Source organism: Cyprinodon tularosa, unplaced genomic scaffold, assembly GCF_016077235.1.
Source record: "Cyprinodon tularosa strain WSP-4 unplaced genomic scaffold, ASM1607723v1 ctg428, whole genome shotgun sequence".
NCBI classification, from domain to species: Eukaryota; Metazoa; Chordata; class Actinopteri; order Cyprinodontiformes; family Cyprinodontidae; genus Cyprinodon; species Cyprinodon tularosa.
In genome coordinates this window covers 979,282-996,225 of record NW_024039150.1, presented here as the reverse complement: position 1 = coordinate 996,225, position 16,944 = coordinate 979,282, and the positions used below count along the sequence as shown (strand labels likewise).

Genomic DNA, 16,944 nt, shown 5'->3' with positions numbered 1-16,944 from the left:
CTAGGTTTTCCCCAGCACGGACTCCCTCCTCTCCTGAAACCGGACTGAGCCCAACCGAGCCTTCTTGTAGCCAGGTTAGTGACCAAGTTCCTTACTCAAACATCTGCCTGCCTCCACTGGTCACTAACCACCACTCTGTCTATAGGAACTGCCTGTCGCTGAGCCTGATCGTTCTTCCCGGGAGTCCGTGCCACCCTCTCTCTTAAATAAAGACTGTTAACGCTTCACTGACCTGTTTGCGGGTTGTCCTTGGGTCCATCCATCTCCACTACAGTAATCCATTACACAGACAACACAACTAACACCGTTTATTTAAAAGATTGGATGCAAACTGTTGGTACTTCAACATACCAGGATGCATGTTTTGCTCATACGAATTTAATGATAATATCGTGCATGCTCTCCTCAAGCTCAGACGAAGTGGGAGCGGAGCAGGACGGGAGGAACAGCGGAGGCTGTAGGCTTTGCTTTGCACAGGAGGTCTGGAGCGTAGTGGGGAGGAGACAGAGGATTTTGGATTTCAGAGTAACAGGAGAAGCGGCGCAAGTGACGTCAGGCAACATATGGTAATTTATAAATGTTTTAAATCAGGTTGGGTCCGGATTAGCCAGCAGGTGGGTCCGGGTCCGGTCCCTGGTACTCTAATCCGTGACCCCTGCATTAAACCAAAGCCAAGAGTAACGAGTAACGTTTGTTTTAAAAATGTAAGGAATAGAAAGTACAGATACTTGTGTGAAAATGTAAAGATTAGAAGTCAGAAGTGGGAAGAAAAATAAGTAATGGAGTAAACTATAGATACATAAAAAGTGTACTTAAGTACAGTAACAAAGTATTTTTAGTTCGTTACTCTCATGATTTTATCAAGAGCTCGTACCCACATGCATAAAAAAACAATACAGAGAGCCCAGGGAAAAGGTTTAACAGGTTTATGGAGAAGCTTGTGGAGATTCCAGTGTTGCTCTGAACACTGCTCAACCGGAACTGAAAGGCGAGGGGAAGACACTGCGGTTAGGTCAGGTTCAGTGGGAAAATTGATTCTCGAACTAAAAGAGGAGAAAAGGTTTGCAGACTCTCGTTTCCAGGAAAGTGGTTGACTCTTTGACTCCAGTTGGTGTGGGGTGTTCCAGTGTTTGTCTCACTCGGTGGAGGGCGGACAGGGTTTACCCAGAATGTGGTTGTTTGTAGGAGAATGGAGAAACTGACTGCCACTCAGATTTCCTGCGGTACTTGAACGGACTGTGGTGCAGATGAATCCCTTGCTCAGTGTGAAACTCAAATGATCTCTTTTAAGGAAAGCTGATCCAAACCTACTGTTTGAATCCCCAGCTCAGTTTGAGGCTCAGCTAATCCTTCCAGGGAGAGAAAGTCCAAAACGTCCAGTTTGCAGGATGACTTTCTGCCGAGAGGCAAAGACAAAAATAGCAAGATTAAAACTCAGGTTGACAAAAACTCAGTTTGACTCAGCAAAACTCAGCTTGGCTAGAGTACCCAAAACTGGCAAACACTCTGGCGTCGAGGTAGTGGCAGTCAGCAGCTTAAGAGCAAAGTGAACAAAGAGCTAGTGACGACAGGTTTGATCTGAGAAACATGAAAGGTGGGATGGATGCGTAGAGACGGTGGCAGGTGCAGGCGGACAGCAGAGGGATTAATGATCTGGGCAATTTTGTAAGGACTGATGAATCGTGGTGAGAGCTTCTTAGACATGGCCTTGAGAGGAATGTCACGTGTCGACAACCATACCTCTTGCCCAGGGGTATAGTCAGGAGCAGGACGCCGTTTGGAGTCAGCGAATCTTTTAGCAGAGGCAGATGAGCGGTTGAGGGTGGTGATGGTGTCTTTCCAGATGCGCTGACAGCGGCGGATGTGGTGGTGGAGTGATCTAACCGTTATCTCTCTCTCGTCTGCAGGGAAGAGTGGGGGCTGATAACCTATTGAGACTTGGAAAGGGGATAAACCGGTAGAAGCAGATCGCTGAGAATTCTGTGCGTACTCGATCCATGTCAGGAACTGACTCCAGTCAGTCGGATTGTTTGAGGTTAGGCAGCGGAGAGTGGACTCGAGTTGTTGGTTCATCCTCTCCGTCTGCCCATAAGTCTGAGGGTGGTAACCAGAGATGAGACAGGACTTGCAATTTAGAGCTGAACAGAAGGCTTTCCAGACCTGTGAGATGAACTGGGGACCACGATCTGAGAGGATCTCTTGAGGTATTCCATGGAGACGGAAAACATGCTTCACGAGAAGTTGGGCAGTCTGGAATGCAGTGGGTAGTTTCCTGAGGGGGATTAAATGACAGGCCTTGGAAAAACGGTCAACAATGGTTAGGATAGTGGACATACCTCTGGAAATTGGGAGACCGGTAAGAAAATCAATTGCTATATGGGACCATGGACGGGTTGGAACAGGTAGAGGATGCAGCAGCCCAGAAGGTGGTTGGTGAGAGGTCTTGTTTCTGGTGCAGATGGGACAAGCCAGAACATACTCCTTAACGTCTTTATGAAGGGACGGCCACCAAAAGCGTCTTGTGATGAGAGCAATGGTTCTGCTCACTCCAGGATGGGCAGAGAATTTTGCTGCGTGCATCCACTGGATGAGGGCGGGATCTGACGGAAGATGGAACATAAGTTTTGTTTGGAGGACCGTTACCTGGGTCATGTTCAGAGGCCAGGGCTAAGTTGATGAGATCAGTGATCTCCCAGGAAACGGCTCCAATCGTGCATGAGGCAGGGAGAACAGGCTCGGGTGTCTCAGGTTGATCAGTGGAGTACAAACGAGAGAGATAGTCGGGCTTGACGTTCTTGGAACCAGGTCTGTAAGAGATGATGAGATTGAAGCGAGAAAAAAACAAAGACCATCTGGAATGACATGGGTTGGATCTTTTAGCAGACTGGAGATAAGCCAGGTTTTTGTGGTCTGTCCAAACCAATACTGGATGCTCGGCACCCTCGAGCCAATGTCTCCATTCTTCCAGGACGAGTTTAATGGCAAGAAGTTCTCGGTCTCCGACATCATAATTTTGTACTGCCGGAGAGAGTCTGCGTGAAAAAAATGCACAGGGGTGAGTTTTCTGATCTGAATCTGACTGTTGTGATAATACAGCTCCAACACCGGAGTCAAATGCGTCCACCTCTAGGACGAACTGCTTAGAGGGATCGGGCTGGATAAGGATGGGTGCCCTGGAAAACAGAATCTTCAGTTTGTTAAAAGCATTTTCGGCTTCAGGTGTCCATTGGAATGTCTCCTTCACAGAAGTCAGAGCTGTGAGGGGTAGAGCTGTCTGACTATAATTTCTTATGAAGCTGTGGCGTTTACGTCTCAAGTAACGCTCGCTGGACGACAGTATTTTCTAGCGAAAATAGTTTATTGAACACAGACACGACTGACTGATGACGTAGCACGTACAGACTGCTTCACTGACTGACGTACATCACGCGCTGCGTGCATAGAACTCAAAGCTGCGTCACATATGCGCAGTATGCAATATTATGCACTTAAACTTATACTCTACATGACATCTCCCCCCCTTTTCAAGTATAGTAGGCATTCACTATACAAACATGAACTGTTAGCCTAACTTTAAACTGTATGCTTAATCTTGTACACCCACTTCACCTTAGCCATTATATAATAAACAAAACCTTCCACAGGCCCAACAAAAAAAAACACATTCTTACAAGGTTTCTTCTGTTTCGTTTTTTTTTTTCTTTGCCTTTAACTAAGGGTAACTAAAGGTGTGGGTGGACTTACCACAGTCCCTTGAGATGAGAAGGGATTTATTCTGCCCTTTTGTTCATTATCTCAACTAAATGGCATACCTGGGGTTTGATTTAACGATCCGACCAAACCTGGTGACGACTGGAGTAGGGTGTTCAGGAGAACCAGGGATGTCAGCAGGAGCGCCGGCGGTGGTTAAGCCCTGCTCTGCTGGCTCACGCTGTGCATCTTGATCCGTCGGCTGATGAACATCCATCTGTCGTGGTGATGACAGCTCCTGGTTGATCGGCCTGATGTGGCGTCAGTTCCGTCGTGGGGTGTCGCCTCTCTCCGTCTCCAGTGTGAAGGAACGCGGCGCAGCCTCCTGCCGCTGCACGGTCGCTGCCGTTGTCCAAGCCTTTTCTCCGTCGATCTTCAATCTGACTTTATCGCCGATGGAGAGTGGTGGTAGAGGCTTGGCGGAGTACCTGCGGTTGTAGTACCTCTCATAGGACTGTTTCGCTTTTGCGTCATTTTCCTTGACAGCTTCTAGATTAGGCCACATTGGCCACAGGCTCTCTTTGAGTACGGGGAGCGTTGTGCAGATTTCTCGGCCCATTAGCAACTTGGCTGGACTTTGCCTAGTCGGCTCTGTTGGTGTTGAGCGATAACTCAGGAGAGCAAGGTGAGGGTTATCTTGTTTGAGAATCCACTTCGCCGTCTTCACAGCTCGTTCGGCCGTGCCGTTGGATTGTGGGAAGTGAGGGCTTGAAGTAACGTGCTTGAAGTCGTACTCAGCTGTAAAGTTTCTGAGCTGCTCGGCTGAGAACTGAGGACCGTTATCTGTCATAAGCTCCTCTGGTATCCCGTAGCGTGTGAAGATGCTTTTCAGCTTTTGTATGACGGTTTCTGAGTTTGTCTTTGGTAAGTCTAGGATCTCGAGCCATCTGGAAAAAAAGTCTATCACGATCAAGTAGTGACGACCTTTGAACTCGCACAGGTCTGCTGCGAGCTTCTGCCATGGTAGGTCTGGCAATGGTGTGGAGATCAACGGTTCTCTACTTTGGCTCGGTCTGTTGATGTTGCAATGTTTACATGACATCACAAGCTTCTTCATTCACTGGCGATGCCCGGCCACCACACAGCGCCGTTGTACCGTTCTTGGCACTTGGTAAGGCCTTGGTGGCCCTCGTGAATCCTCTGCAACATAAAGTCTCTCATACTGCAAGGGATCACAATCTGCTTGCCACGTCGCAGCAATCCATTGGCCTCACTAAGTGAGCCCCGGTCTTTGAAGTAGGCGCTTGCCCTGACAGCTATGCTCTTCAAATGTTCTGGCCACCCCTTTTGGACGTACTTGAGGACCCACTGGAGCTTGGCATCCGTTCTTGTCTGGTCCTTTATCTGCTGGATGATCGGCTTCCTCACCCTCAGGTCGTCTTCCACCGACTCCACGTACACTTTCACCTCCGCTTCTAGGTCACCTAGGTCGGTCTCCGCCATTGGCTGCCTAGATAGGGCATCTGCGACGACTAGGTGTTTGCCTGGAACATATTCTGCGACTGGCTTAAACTTCATTAACCTGATAAGCAGGCGCTGACAACGAATTGGTGTGGTGTCGAGGTCTTTCGAGTTGATTAGAGTCACCAGTGGCTTGTGGTCTGTAAGTAGCTGGTATCTTTCTAAGCCGCAAAGATACTGATAGAAACGCCCACACTCCTGCGAGACACTCCTTTTCTATCTGAGCGTATCTCTTCTCGGCATCAGTCAACGTACGCGAACAGAACGCAACAGGTTTCAGGGCCCCATCATGGCTCTGTAGGAGGACTCCTCCGAGCCCATAACTGCTTGCGTCTGCACTGACGACAGTTGGCTTCGCCGGATCAAAGAACTCCAAGACTGGTGCTGTTGAGATCAGCCGTTTCACTTCGGTGAACGCTCTGTCTTGCTGGGGGCCCCAGCAACAATCTCGCTCAGTCTTGAGTAGCTCGTTGAGTGGCTGTAACACTGTGGAGAGGTTTGGTAGGTAACGGCCTAAGTAGTTCACCATACCAAGTAGCCATCTCAGCTCACTCACGTTCTGAGGTGGTTCCATGGATGTTATGGCTTTGACCCTCTCTTGGTTAGGGGCTATGCCGTCCTTGGTCATGACTTGTCCCAGGAAGTTCAGCTCCGGTCGGCTAAGCCTGCATTTGTCCTTGTTTAGACGTAGACCTGCAGCGGTGATGGTCTCCATTACTCGCTTTAGCCTCTGGTCTTGAATTTCCTGTGTTTCTCCGCAGACCAAATTGTCGTCCATGTACACGACTGTCCCTTCATGCCCTTGCAGTAGTTCCGACATCTTTCGCTGAAAGATCTCGGGCGACGATGTAATCCCAAACGGTAGCCGCTTAAAGCAGTATCTGCCTAGGGGCGTGATGAAGGTGGTTAGACGTGCACAGTCCTTTTCCAGAGGGATTTGCCAGAACCCGCTCTCAGCGTCTAAGCTGGAGAACACGGTACTCTTTGCTAGCTTGGGCATGATGTCATCCAAGGTAGGTAAAATAAACTTTTCACGTTTCACATTTTCATTAAGCTTTTTCAGGTCTACGCAAATTCTTATTTTTCCGTTCTTTTTCATGACAGGTACCATAGGCGCGCACCATTCAGTCGGATCAGTAACCTTTTCTATTATGCCAATAGATTCCATTCTTTTTAACTCCTCTTCGACTCTGGGGAGTAGTGGAATTGGTACTCGCCGTGGCGTGGCAATGCTGTATGGCTCTGCGCCTTCTTTAAGCGTGATTTTCACTGGCGCTCCTTTCAGTGTCCCTAAGCCACTGAATGTGCTGATCTCATCTATGTGCTTAATTAGGCCCAGTCTGGTTGCCACAGTTCTGCTCAGGAGATTGTCGCCATTTGTTTTGACTACAATTACTCTGAAGCAGCAATTTCGCAGTTGCTCGCTGATATTAGCCTTTAATTTAGCTAAAAACTGGCCCCGTGTGGCCACCGTACCGCCTGGGCTCTGGAGGGTGTTCTTCACTTCACTGAGCTTGGGCTTGCTCCGTAGTGTTTCGTATGTGGCTTCAGACATAATTGAGGTGTCCGCTCCGGAATCAATTTTAAATGACACCGGCGTATCTGCTACATCTAGAGTGGTGCGCCATGGTGGCTCATCCTCTGCTAGTGGTGCATCCATTTGTTTTAGCTCCACTGAGCCCAAGAACACTGTCTCATCATCACCAGCTTCGGTAACCTCTTGTACAGCTTTTGAGTAGCACACAGCTGCAAAGTGCTCAATTTTGTTACACTTCATGCACTTTTTGCCTTTTGCACTGCACTGCTCGGCCTCCATATGATTACGCCCAAATCTCATGCATGCTCCTCGCTTTGTCCTTTTGTTTACCTTCGGCATGTTGTGGAATTTCTTATGTTCGGTTTTCCTCACGGATTTTACATTGTCCACGTGCTCTGCGCCGTGCCCCCTGTCTGTATTCTGTAACTTAATCAACTCACAATGCCTGGCTGTTTCAATGGCAGTCTTCAGTGTTAAATCACTTTTCATTTGCAGTCTTTGTGACACTTGTTTATCCCGAATTCCAATCACTATGCTGTCCCGCATTTGTTCCTCTTTTAGTGCTCCAAAGTCACAGTTTTCAGCTAGCTCATACAGTTGCCTTACGAATGCTTCCACGCTCTCGCCTGGTTGTTGAGCTCTTGAGAGGAACTTGGCGCGATCATAAATCACGTTTCGTTTCGGGAAGAAATGTTCGTCGAAATTAGCCATTACGTCGTAAACGTCAGCATCTGCTGCATTAGTAAACGTGAAAGCCTTGAATATGTGCTCTGCCTCCGCTCCCATGGAATAGATCAATGCATTTACCTGCACATTTTCCTCTTCCTCCGCAAGCAGTGAAGCTCTGCGATACCTGCTGAATCGTAGCTTCCAGTCAGGCCATGCTTCAGGCTTAGAGAAGTCGAACTGCTCCAGTGGGTTAAACTTTGCCATGGCGATACACACTTGTTTTTTTTTTTCTTTTTTTCACGTCCGACGTTACAGAGCTCCAATCCAGTTGTCTTCTGACATCATGTGGCGTTTACGTCTCAAGTAACACTCGCTGGACGACAGTATTTTCTAGCGAAAATAGTTTATTGAACACAGACACGACTGACTGATGACGTAGCACGTACAGACTGCTTCACTGACTGACGTACATCACGCGCTGCGTGCATAGAACTCAAAGCTGCGTCACATATGCGCAGTATGCAATATTATGCACTTAAACTTATACTCTACATGACAGAAGCGTCTGTAGAAATTTGCAAACCCTAGGAACCTCTGAAGCTGCTTTCAGTTCTCAGGTGTTGGCCAGTCCAGAACTGCCTTAATTTTGTCTTCGGATGGCTTCACCTGCCCGCCTTCGAGCACAAACCCTAGAAAAGTGACAGATGGTTGGTGAAATTCACATTTTTCAGCTTTCACAAAAAGTTTGTTTTCCAGTAGTCTCTGAAGAACTAGACAAACGTGTTTCTTGTGGTCTGAGAGGTTCTTCCTTTTCCTTTTTCTTCCGTCTTTGATGTTATAATTTAAAGCCTTGAAATACGCACTCTTAAGTGCGCACTCGTTCCAGCCTGAGGCTGCAGCTTTAACCCGGAAGTCAATGGAGAACTCAGCCACTGTCGAATTTCTCTACTTTAAACTAAGCAGGGCTCGGGAATCAATAGTTTTGTCTGAGTCATGATTGAAAACTTGAGAAAACTCAGATATAAACTCAGAAAAGGTACATGAAAAGCTGGACTCAGAAGAGAACCTTGCCTCCGCCCATTCAAGGGCTCATCCAGTAAGTTGAGAGAGAATGAAGGAGATTTTCTTCCTATTATTCGGAAAACTGACGGGGGAGTGCTCAAAAAGCAAACGACACTGAAACAAAAATCCTTTACAATCCTTTTGGTTACCTGAAAACCTTTTAGGAGGACTCGGGCGGAACTCCGGAAATGACGTGACTGTCGGTGACCTTTGAGGCGGAACTGGTTCTGGAACAGGAAGTACTGCTGGTGTGGCATTAGCATTCCTCATGTAGCCAGCGTATTCCTGCAAAACTTGATTCTGGTGTTCAATATGAGTGTTTAACTCACGGAGGGTGTGCGCATGTCCTTGGATTTGGGCAGCTTGCTCCTCAAGCCTCCTCCGGAGGTGATCCGCTGGGTTTTGTGTTTGGCCGCAGTGTTCTGTCATGATTGGTTTAAGAGACTTAACCCACATGCAGAACACCACTGGAAGCAGAGTAAAAGTTTAACAGAGTTTATTGAAGGTTTTCACACAAAGAACATGAACTGGTTCAGGCACTGGTCCGGGACTGGATTCACTGATGTCTTGAAGAGGTCCAGACTGATCTTTGTGAGAGAGGGAACCGGTTGGGTCCAGAGACTGTTGGTTCAGCAGAGTGCTCAGCAGCAGCAGCGTCTAGCTTCTGACTTATGAGTGGCAGACCTTGGTTTGAGATTCCAGCTCTTCCTTGAGAGCAACAGGAGGAGTCCAGATTGAGATCTTCAGGTTTGGCTCCCTTAGGCAGGCAGGCAGGTTTACAGGCAAAGCTCATCCAGAGCTTTAGACTTAGACGGGTTTCCTGTGAGCAAGAAGACAGAGGCAGATTAGAATCAGGTTTCTCTCTAGAGACAACTAAGATTCTATCAGAATAACAGAGGCTCAGGTTCGCTAACCAAACTTGGTCAACACTGCGGCGTTGAAGGAAGGTCTGGCTGCTGCTTATGTAGGAAGGTCTTCTGATGGGCTGATGAGCTTCAGGTGTGCTGGAGGGCTCCAGCCCAGGAGACCCACAGCGCACTCTGCTGGAGAAAGGTGGTATATCTCCAGATCCCAACACTAAGCAGGAATCTGATCATTTAGAGCAGGATTTCTTAACTCTTTTTTTTTTTTCATCATTTTATTGTCATTACACTATCTCAAGTACAGAGCAACGAAATGAACTCTCTACGTTTAACCCATCCCTTTGGAGACCAGTGGGCTGCCATTGTGCGGCACCCGGGGTCCTCAGCACTCATTGTCCTTCATATTTGAAATATGTCTCCATTCAGGCACACCTGATTTAAATGATTACATTACCTCCTCGGCAGCCATTGAACGCTCCAAAAGCCTTTTAATCACCTTCTCATTCAGGTCATGTGTTTGGATGCAGGGAAACACCTAAAACATTGAGGACAGTGGGGATCCAGAGCTCTATGTAATGATGAGAAATCTTGATTCTCTTGCTAAAGAAAAAAGGCTAACATTTAACAATACTCACATTGTAAAATGAACTAGACCATCAACTGACAGTTTAATGACCATCCAAGAAGAGAGCAGTGGCTGCAAAGTCTGTGGCTACAAAAGAGCTTCACTTTTTGCCTTTATTCAAGCCAGGATTTCAACTTCTCCATAATCATGGTGCAAAATGTTTAAAATACAGCACTTATTTCTGCTGGGAGAAGAGGAATCCCCCCTCTTGACTTTGGCAGATATCAGCCAGGTTTGCTCTGGAGAGAACCTAACATAAGATGGCATTCTACCTTTTCATTTACAAACTTGGACCTCTGGTTTTTGCAGTGCCAGAAGTGGTGCATCTTCCATAACTATATCTCAGCTTCAAAGGGAATTGGCTCTTGGTTTCCTCCATAATAACTTGTGTGTATTAAAAAAAAAAATATATATATAAATGTTGTTTTTTTTAATTTACACTTAATATTGTTGTACTCTCCTGTTTAAAAAAGTAATAATAATTTTGAAAAAAAGAACCTAACAACACACTATAACCCTTTATAGGGCATTTTGAAATATTGAAAATCGAAATTTCAAGCCATTAGTGTTATTGGAATCCAGGACAATACCTAATTACCTTTGTAACATACAAAAAATATGGATATTTTGATGGCAAAAATTTATGTCAATGTAATAACAAGAAATGTCAACTTACCCAAATATACTGAGAAAAATAACAAACGTGCTTCTATAAGAAATTCCTGAAAAACACTTTGAGAGTAAAAGAATTATTATTATTTTTTTTTTGGGGGGGGGGGGGGGGGGGGGGGGCATTACCTAATGTTGATACTGGCACTTACATTTTTTAGTTTTATACCTAGATATAATTGTTAACTGGGCTCATTAACTTTAGAACTTTAATTTTTAACTTTTAAATTACCTTTAAAATTTACCTTTTTTTTCAAGTTAATTTACAGTAGGCAATATATCTTTCAAGGGCTCATCTAATTGGTTAAACACCAAAGTATAATGTACAACCATGTAGCAGTACCTTTGCTGAATGGCTGGATATAGATCTTTTGCTTCTTGACCTCACTGAAGGACGGGGGGGGACTCCATTTGTAAAGGGGTGCCAGCGATCAAAAACACTAACTTGCCCTATAAAGAGTTAACAATGACATGAAGCTAATTAGGTAGAAATGATGAGCTGCTCTGGTCAGCCGGTCTTCACATTTTATTTTTTTGTCAAATAATTCTTGTTAAAACGGGACAAAGCTTCTGCTTTAATTTATCTGCATTTTATTTCCTCTTCTTAAGGTTTCGAGGTGATCCAAGTTGAGGCCACAGATGCTGATGAGCCAAATAATGACAACTCTGCCATCCGTTATCGGATTATGAGGGAGGAGCCTCAAGGACCCAGTCCATCAGTGTTTGCAGTACACCCATTCACTGGTGTCATCACAGTCAATGCTGAAGCACTGGACAGAGGGGTAATTCAAGCAGGATATAAAAAAAAATCATCCCAACAGCCTGAATTTACTTTGTCTTCTATCTCCGCTCACAGAAACACCCCCAGTACACTCTGCTGGTAGAAGCAGCAGATTTTGCAGGGGAGGGACTGGCTGCGCAAGCTAAAGTATTGATCACTGTGTCCGCAAATGATGATAACCCTCCAGTCATCTCTCAGCCTGCTGTAAGTAAATAAAATAGTGTTTTATTAAATAATGTATTATTTCTATGCAAGGGTGTAACTTTGTGTTGAAAGTTGGTGGGGACGGCTCATAAGGAAAGGGAGCTACCTGCGCGACGCCTTTTTTTGTTGTTGGAAAGGATAAAGCCAAAAAAATGCGAATAACATTTATCAATTTAATGCTTACAGTTGAAAACATAACTGTTACAATATTCACTTATATATTTTGTGCAAAAACTATAACATAAATCTAAACAGACAGTTCAAATCAAAGAAATCAAATAAATATATCAATTTTGTAGAACATTTATTGACAGTCAATTTTGGTTCACTTTTTAAAATTAATTTACTTTTAAACCAGGACTCGGACGAGATCTTATGGGGCCTTAAGCAGAATATGATTAAGCAACTCCGTCTTTCTGTCAAGAACATCCACCAGCAGGGTATCCAGGGGGGGATTTACCATTAGGCAATACTAGGCAGTTGCCTAGGAACCCAAGTTCCTGGGGGCCCCATAAAACTCTGTTTCCATGTATGGTTAATACAACTAATCCTTATTTGTGCACATTAATAATGTTTTTGATAAAAATCCTTTGGCTAAAATGCCATCAGAACGCTGATAAATAGAGAGGAAAAAGGGACAAGAAGAGAGGGACAAAACCTAGAACAAATAATGGATGTCTATTCTATTAACATTTCTCTATCTGTAGAATGGGTCTGTTTTATGGGTTTTCTTCTCAGGGGGCCCCCTGCCTGTCTTTGCCTAGGGGCCCAAATTTCCTAAATCCGCCCCTGAGTGACGTCACACCTGCAAGATCCTATCCTTACCTTCCTGCTAGATTGCAAAAAGCAGCTTGCTCATGAGTTGTCAACTTAACACGCTAAATCTTAAATGTACGTGTACATATAAAAGAAAAAGGGGCGCAGTGCTTGCTACTGAATGGCAACACTATCAAAGTCAGGAAAAAGTTTTAAGTAAAGCCGGGATTAAAACAGTAGCTACAAGAAGCTTCAAATAAAAGGTGTTCTTTATGTTCAACCTAAACACCAACTCCGATAGACCATCAGTAGAGCAGGTGTTTAAATTAATCAATCACTGCTGCGAAAGCTTATAGCAGTGAAAGCTAATATACCACAGCCATCACTTAATAAACGCAAAATAAACAACCCTCTAAAAACGGAAAACTGTAATGGACTGAAAGTCCTGTTTTTATGTGGGAAATTATTTGCGTGTGTTTTAGTATATTTCTGATATATTGGCGCTCTTGTCTGTTTCTATGGCAACGATACTGAATGTAGTGTAACTTAGAGACCTGCATGGGTCGAGTTTTACCAACCGGCACCCGCCCTAACCCGTTAGGATGACTACCGAACCCGACCCGTCACCCGCGGATATCTTCAATTCAAATCCGAACCCGACCCGACCCGACCCGTTGATATTTAACCCGCAACCCGACCCGTTAACACATCATAGGCTATTGTACGCTGCGCTGCACCCAGTGCCTGATTAATATAACATTTCTGATGTCCATAACAACACACACGCATAAAAAAAAATCACCAACTACCCGCCCGCACTAAGAAAATATCCGCCCGACCCGTTTATTTTTTTTAAATGTATTTTTCGCGGGTACCCGACCCGTTGCAGGACTCTAGTGTAGCTGACATAACAGGGCCGGAAAAGAGTGGTTTGAGTTTTTTTCCCAACGGTTCAGTTATATTTTAAATACGGTATTAACTTATTTTTACACTATTCTCTATTCTTTTACTACTTTAAGTCTCTCCTGACTAAAATTAGGTCTTAATATTTCTACAAGTCCCTCTCACCTGCAAGTCTGAGTCCACTTCTGTCCCTGAATGGGTTAGCATTTTTGGAGGGAAGCGACAGGTGTTATGGGGAGAGGGCGGAGGGGGGTGATGGGGAGAAAGCGAGAGGCAACAGATTCTTTTTTCTGAGTTTTTTGTCGGGGTTTGTGGACGGTGAGCAGCGGGGAGAACTTTTTTTATTTTCATTCTGAGGAGCGGCATGAATGGGGTTTTAATCAGATATACACAGCACCGAAAGCAAAATACGTGTACAAAATATTGGTGGGGACTGTCCCCCTACCGGTCAAGATTGGTGGGGACATGTCCACACCAGTCCTTAAGGAAGTTACGCCTATGTTTCTATGCACTTTATTTCTAATACATGCTTAAAATAAATCATTTGACAAAATTCTGTTTAATTCCATCTACATATCCCATATTGATCCCAGATGGAGATTAAATGTTGCTGCTAACGTCACTTTTTAAAACTTCATTGCAACACCAGAAAATTAAATCATTTAAAATGTCAACCTTTTTTCTATTATGTTCTTACCCTCAGATTTAACCCTGTAGAGCTTGAACGATGGAATAATTGTCAGAAATTTAAATTTTTTTAAACAAAAGAAAATGTAAAATTTTGAGTGATGAAGAAAATCCATAAGTTACAATGTTTAATAATTTCAATGCTATAATTGATCTTTCAATTCAATTCAGTTTATTTAAATAGCGCCAATTCACAACACATGTCATCTCAAGACAATCTACATTTCACCAGATTAACCAGTCAAATAAATAATTCAAAGTTTTCTATCAAATTAAAACCAGTTGATTAAATCGACTCATTCACTCGAAGGCACTCCCTCACACTAAGCATGAGGGTAGTGACAGTGGAGAGGAAAAACTCCCTTTTAACAGGAAGAAACCTCCCGCAGCACCAGTCTCAGTGTGAAAGGCCATCTGCTGAGGTCGACTGGGGTTCAAGGAGACAGAAGCAGAGATACAAAAAGGCAACTGTCAACCAGCTAAAAAGGCGGCCAAGTCAAGGGAACATACAGCTAGGCAGAAGATCTCCGAGTGCACATCCAGCCAGTCACAGTCAGAGGAACAGGACTACACTGAAAAACAGGCCGTGCTCCAACATCTATAAACAAAGGTGTTGATGGCAGCATTACAGCTGATATTTCTCTCCAGGATGGAGTCACAGCCAAACAGGAACAGACCGGATGAAGCTACTATGAGAAAAAGCAGAGAGAGTAGAACGTTAGAGATTGAACTAACAGATTTTGCAGAGTGGAAGAATAGAGATGGAATGAAGCAGAAGGAAAAAAGGGGTCCCTATGCCTTCCAGCAATCTAAGCCCATAGCAGCATAACTATCTTTTGTATCATTTATAAAACCCTATATATTTTCAGGCAGTTAATTATGCATTTTCTAATTTTGACATGTCATTAAAGAAAAATAAATAAAATCCAAATGACAATAGAGGGTTAATAGTGTGAGGCTGTTCCTTACAAATTATATCGATACTGACAAATGTACGTTGTATTATCCATTAACCTGAGACACAGGAACTGCTCCACTAAGATATTAAATGTTAAGATCTGACACTGTCAAGTGTGGTAATGTACACCACAGAGGAACCAGGCAGGATTTGATCCCACAGTCTCCACGTAAGACGCATTTGTTCTGACCAGTCAGCCAAATGGATATACTCCTGACAAGGCGACCTGGACGCATCATCACAAGGAGGCATAGTGACAGGACCAGACTGCCACGCACGTACAAACTGAGAAAAAAGTTTAAAGTCTGAAATGTCAGACGCTATTGTGAACCTTCAAACACCAACATATAATTTCTTCACCTAAGCCAACTGAACAGGGACAGAGCTTTAGCATTACCAATACTGCATCCAGATCAATTTCAAATTAAGGAAGGAAACTGTGTGAACTGGAGATTTGAAAAAAAAAGAAAAAAAAAAAGGCTTCGTTCCAGAGGCCACGGATGGGATTCAAACCCCACACTCCGTTTCCAACATGGCACAGAGCAAAGCCCTTAAAGACATGGATGGCAGAGTCTAGTTTGATGAACTGGACTGGCCTGCATAGGGTCATGACCTAAACCCAATAGAACACCTTTGAGGTGAATTAGAGGAAAACTGAGAGCCAGACCTGCCAGTATGTGACCTCACGAATGTACTACTGAAAAACTGGTAAAAAAAATTCCCATCAACACTACGGCTAATGGACAGCTTGTTCAGGAAAGCTGCAAGGGGTGGACCGACATCATGGAACCCCATGGGTCAGGACAGCAATGTGACTGAAGCTCACTGAGATGAGGAGGGGAACAAATACTTTGTCCACAAAACAATCACAAAACGAACCAGAACCCATGCCAGAGGACGAAGAGAGCACATCCACTCAGTCACGGTCAGAGAAACAGGACCACACTGGAAAACAGGCCGATCTCCAACATCTATAAACAAGGGTGTTGATGGAAGCAGCACAGCTGATGTTTCTTTCCAGGATGACGTCACAGCCAAACAGGAACAGACGAGGCAAAGCTACTCTGAGGAAAAGCAGAGAGAGCAGAACGTTAGAGATTGAACAGATTCTGCAGAATAGGAGAATAGAGAGAGAATGAAGCAGAATGATGAAATGGGGGTCCCTATGTCCTCCAGAAGTCTAAGCCTATAGCAGCATAACTATAGAGATAGCTCAGGATAACCTGAGCCACCCTAACTATAAGCTTTATCAAAAAGGAAAGTTTTAAGCCTAGCCTTAAAAGTAGACGGGGTGTCTGCCTCACGGACTAAAACTGGTAGTTGGTTCCACAGGAGAGGAGCCTGATAACTAAAAGATCTGCCTCCCATTCTATTTTTAGAAATTCTAGAAACCTCTAGTAAACCTGCAGATTGAGAGTGAAGTGCTCTGTTAGGAACATAAGGAACAATCAGATCTCTGATATCAGATGGAGCTTGGCCATTTAAGGCTTTATATGTGAGAAGGAGGATTTTAAATACTATTCTTGATTAAAGGGGACAGAGACAGGGAGAGGGCTAATGAGGAAATTGTAAACAGGTGATGGCTGAACAGAAAACAGAGCAAGAGAAAGAGGACACAAGAGGGCAGCAGAGGACAACAAATGGAGAACCAGGAAGACAGGAACTAATAAGAAAACAACAACAAAATAATAATCAAATAACTAGGATAAAGAAACATGGTGAAAAGAAAACTAAACACTAGAAATCAAGGAGCAAAAAGAAACCTAACAGAATATGAACAACAAAATATTATTTTAGCTTATAACCCAGCCTGCAAGCTATACTCATAGCTTTCTGAAAAAATGTATGTTTTATCAGGATGCTGTGAATCCAGAAGCTCCTGTCCTGCTTTTCCCCCAATCTAGTGGAGGGCTGAAGAGGAGGAAGAGAGACTGGGTTATCCCTCCATTAAGTGTTTCTGAGAATCAGAGAGGACCATATCCTTATCAGCTTAATCAGGTGAGACGAACTGAACCATAA

At 44.4% G+C, this 16,944-nt stretch overlaps 1 protein-coding gene across 1 annotated transcript in view; it reads left to right on the top strand.

Moving 5' to 3' along the window:
* Window positions 1-16,944, top strand: part of LOC119792651 (cadherin-1-like) — a 23,757-nt gene extending 6,813 nt beyond the window's left edge. Inside the window, exons 3-5 of the mRNA XM_038299380.1 lie at window positions 11,246-11,418; window positions 11,493-11,621; window positions 16,783-16,944. Coding sequence (XP_038155308.1) covers window positions 11,246-11,418; window positions 11,493-11,621; window positions 16,783-16,944 — 464 coding nt within the window. The remainder of the gene's footprint in view (window positions 1-11,245; window positions 11,419-11,492; window positions 11,622-16,782) is intronic.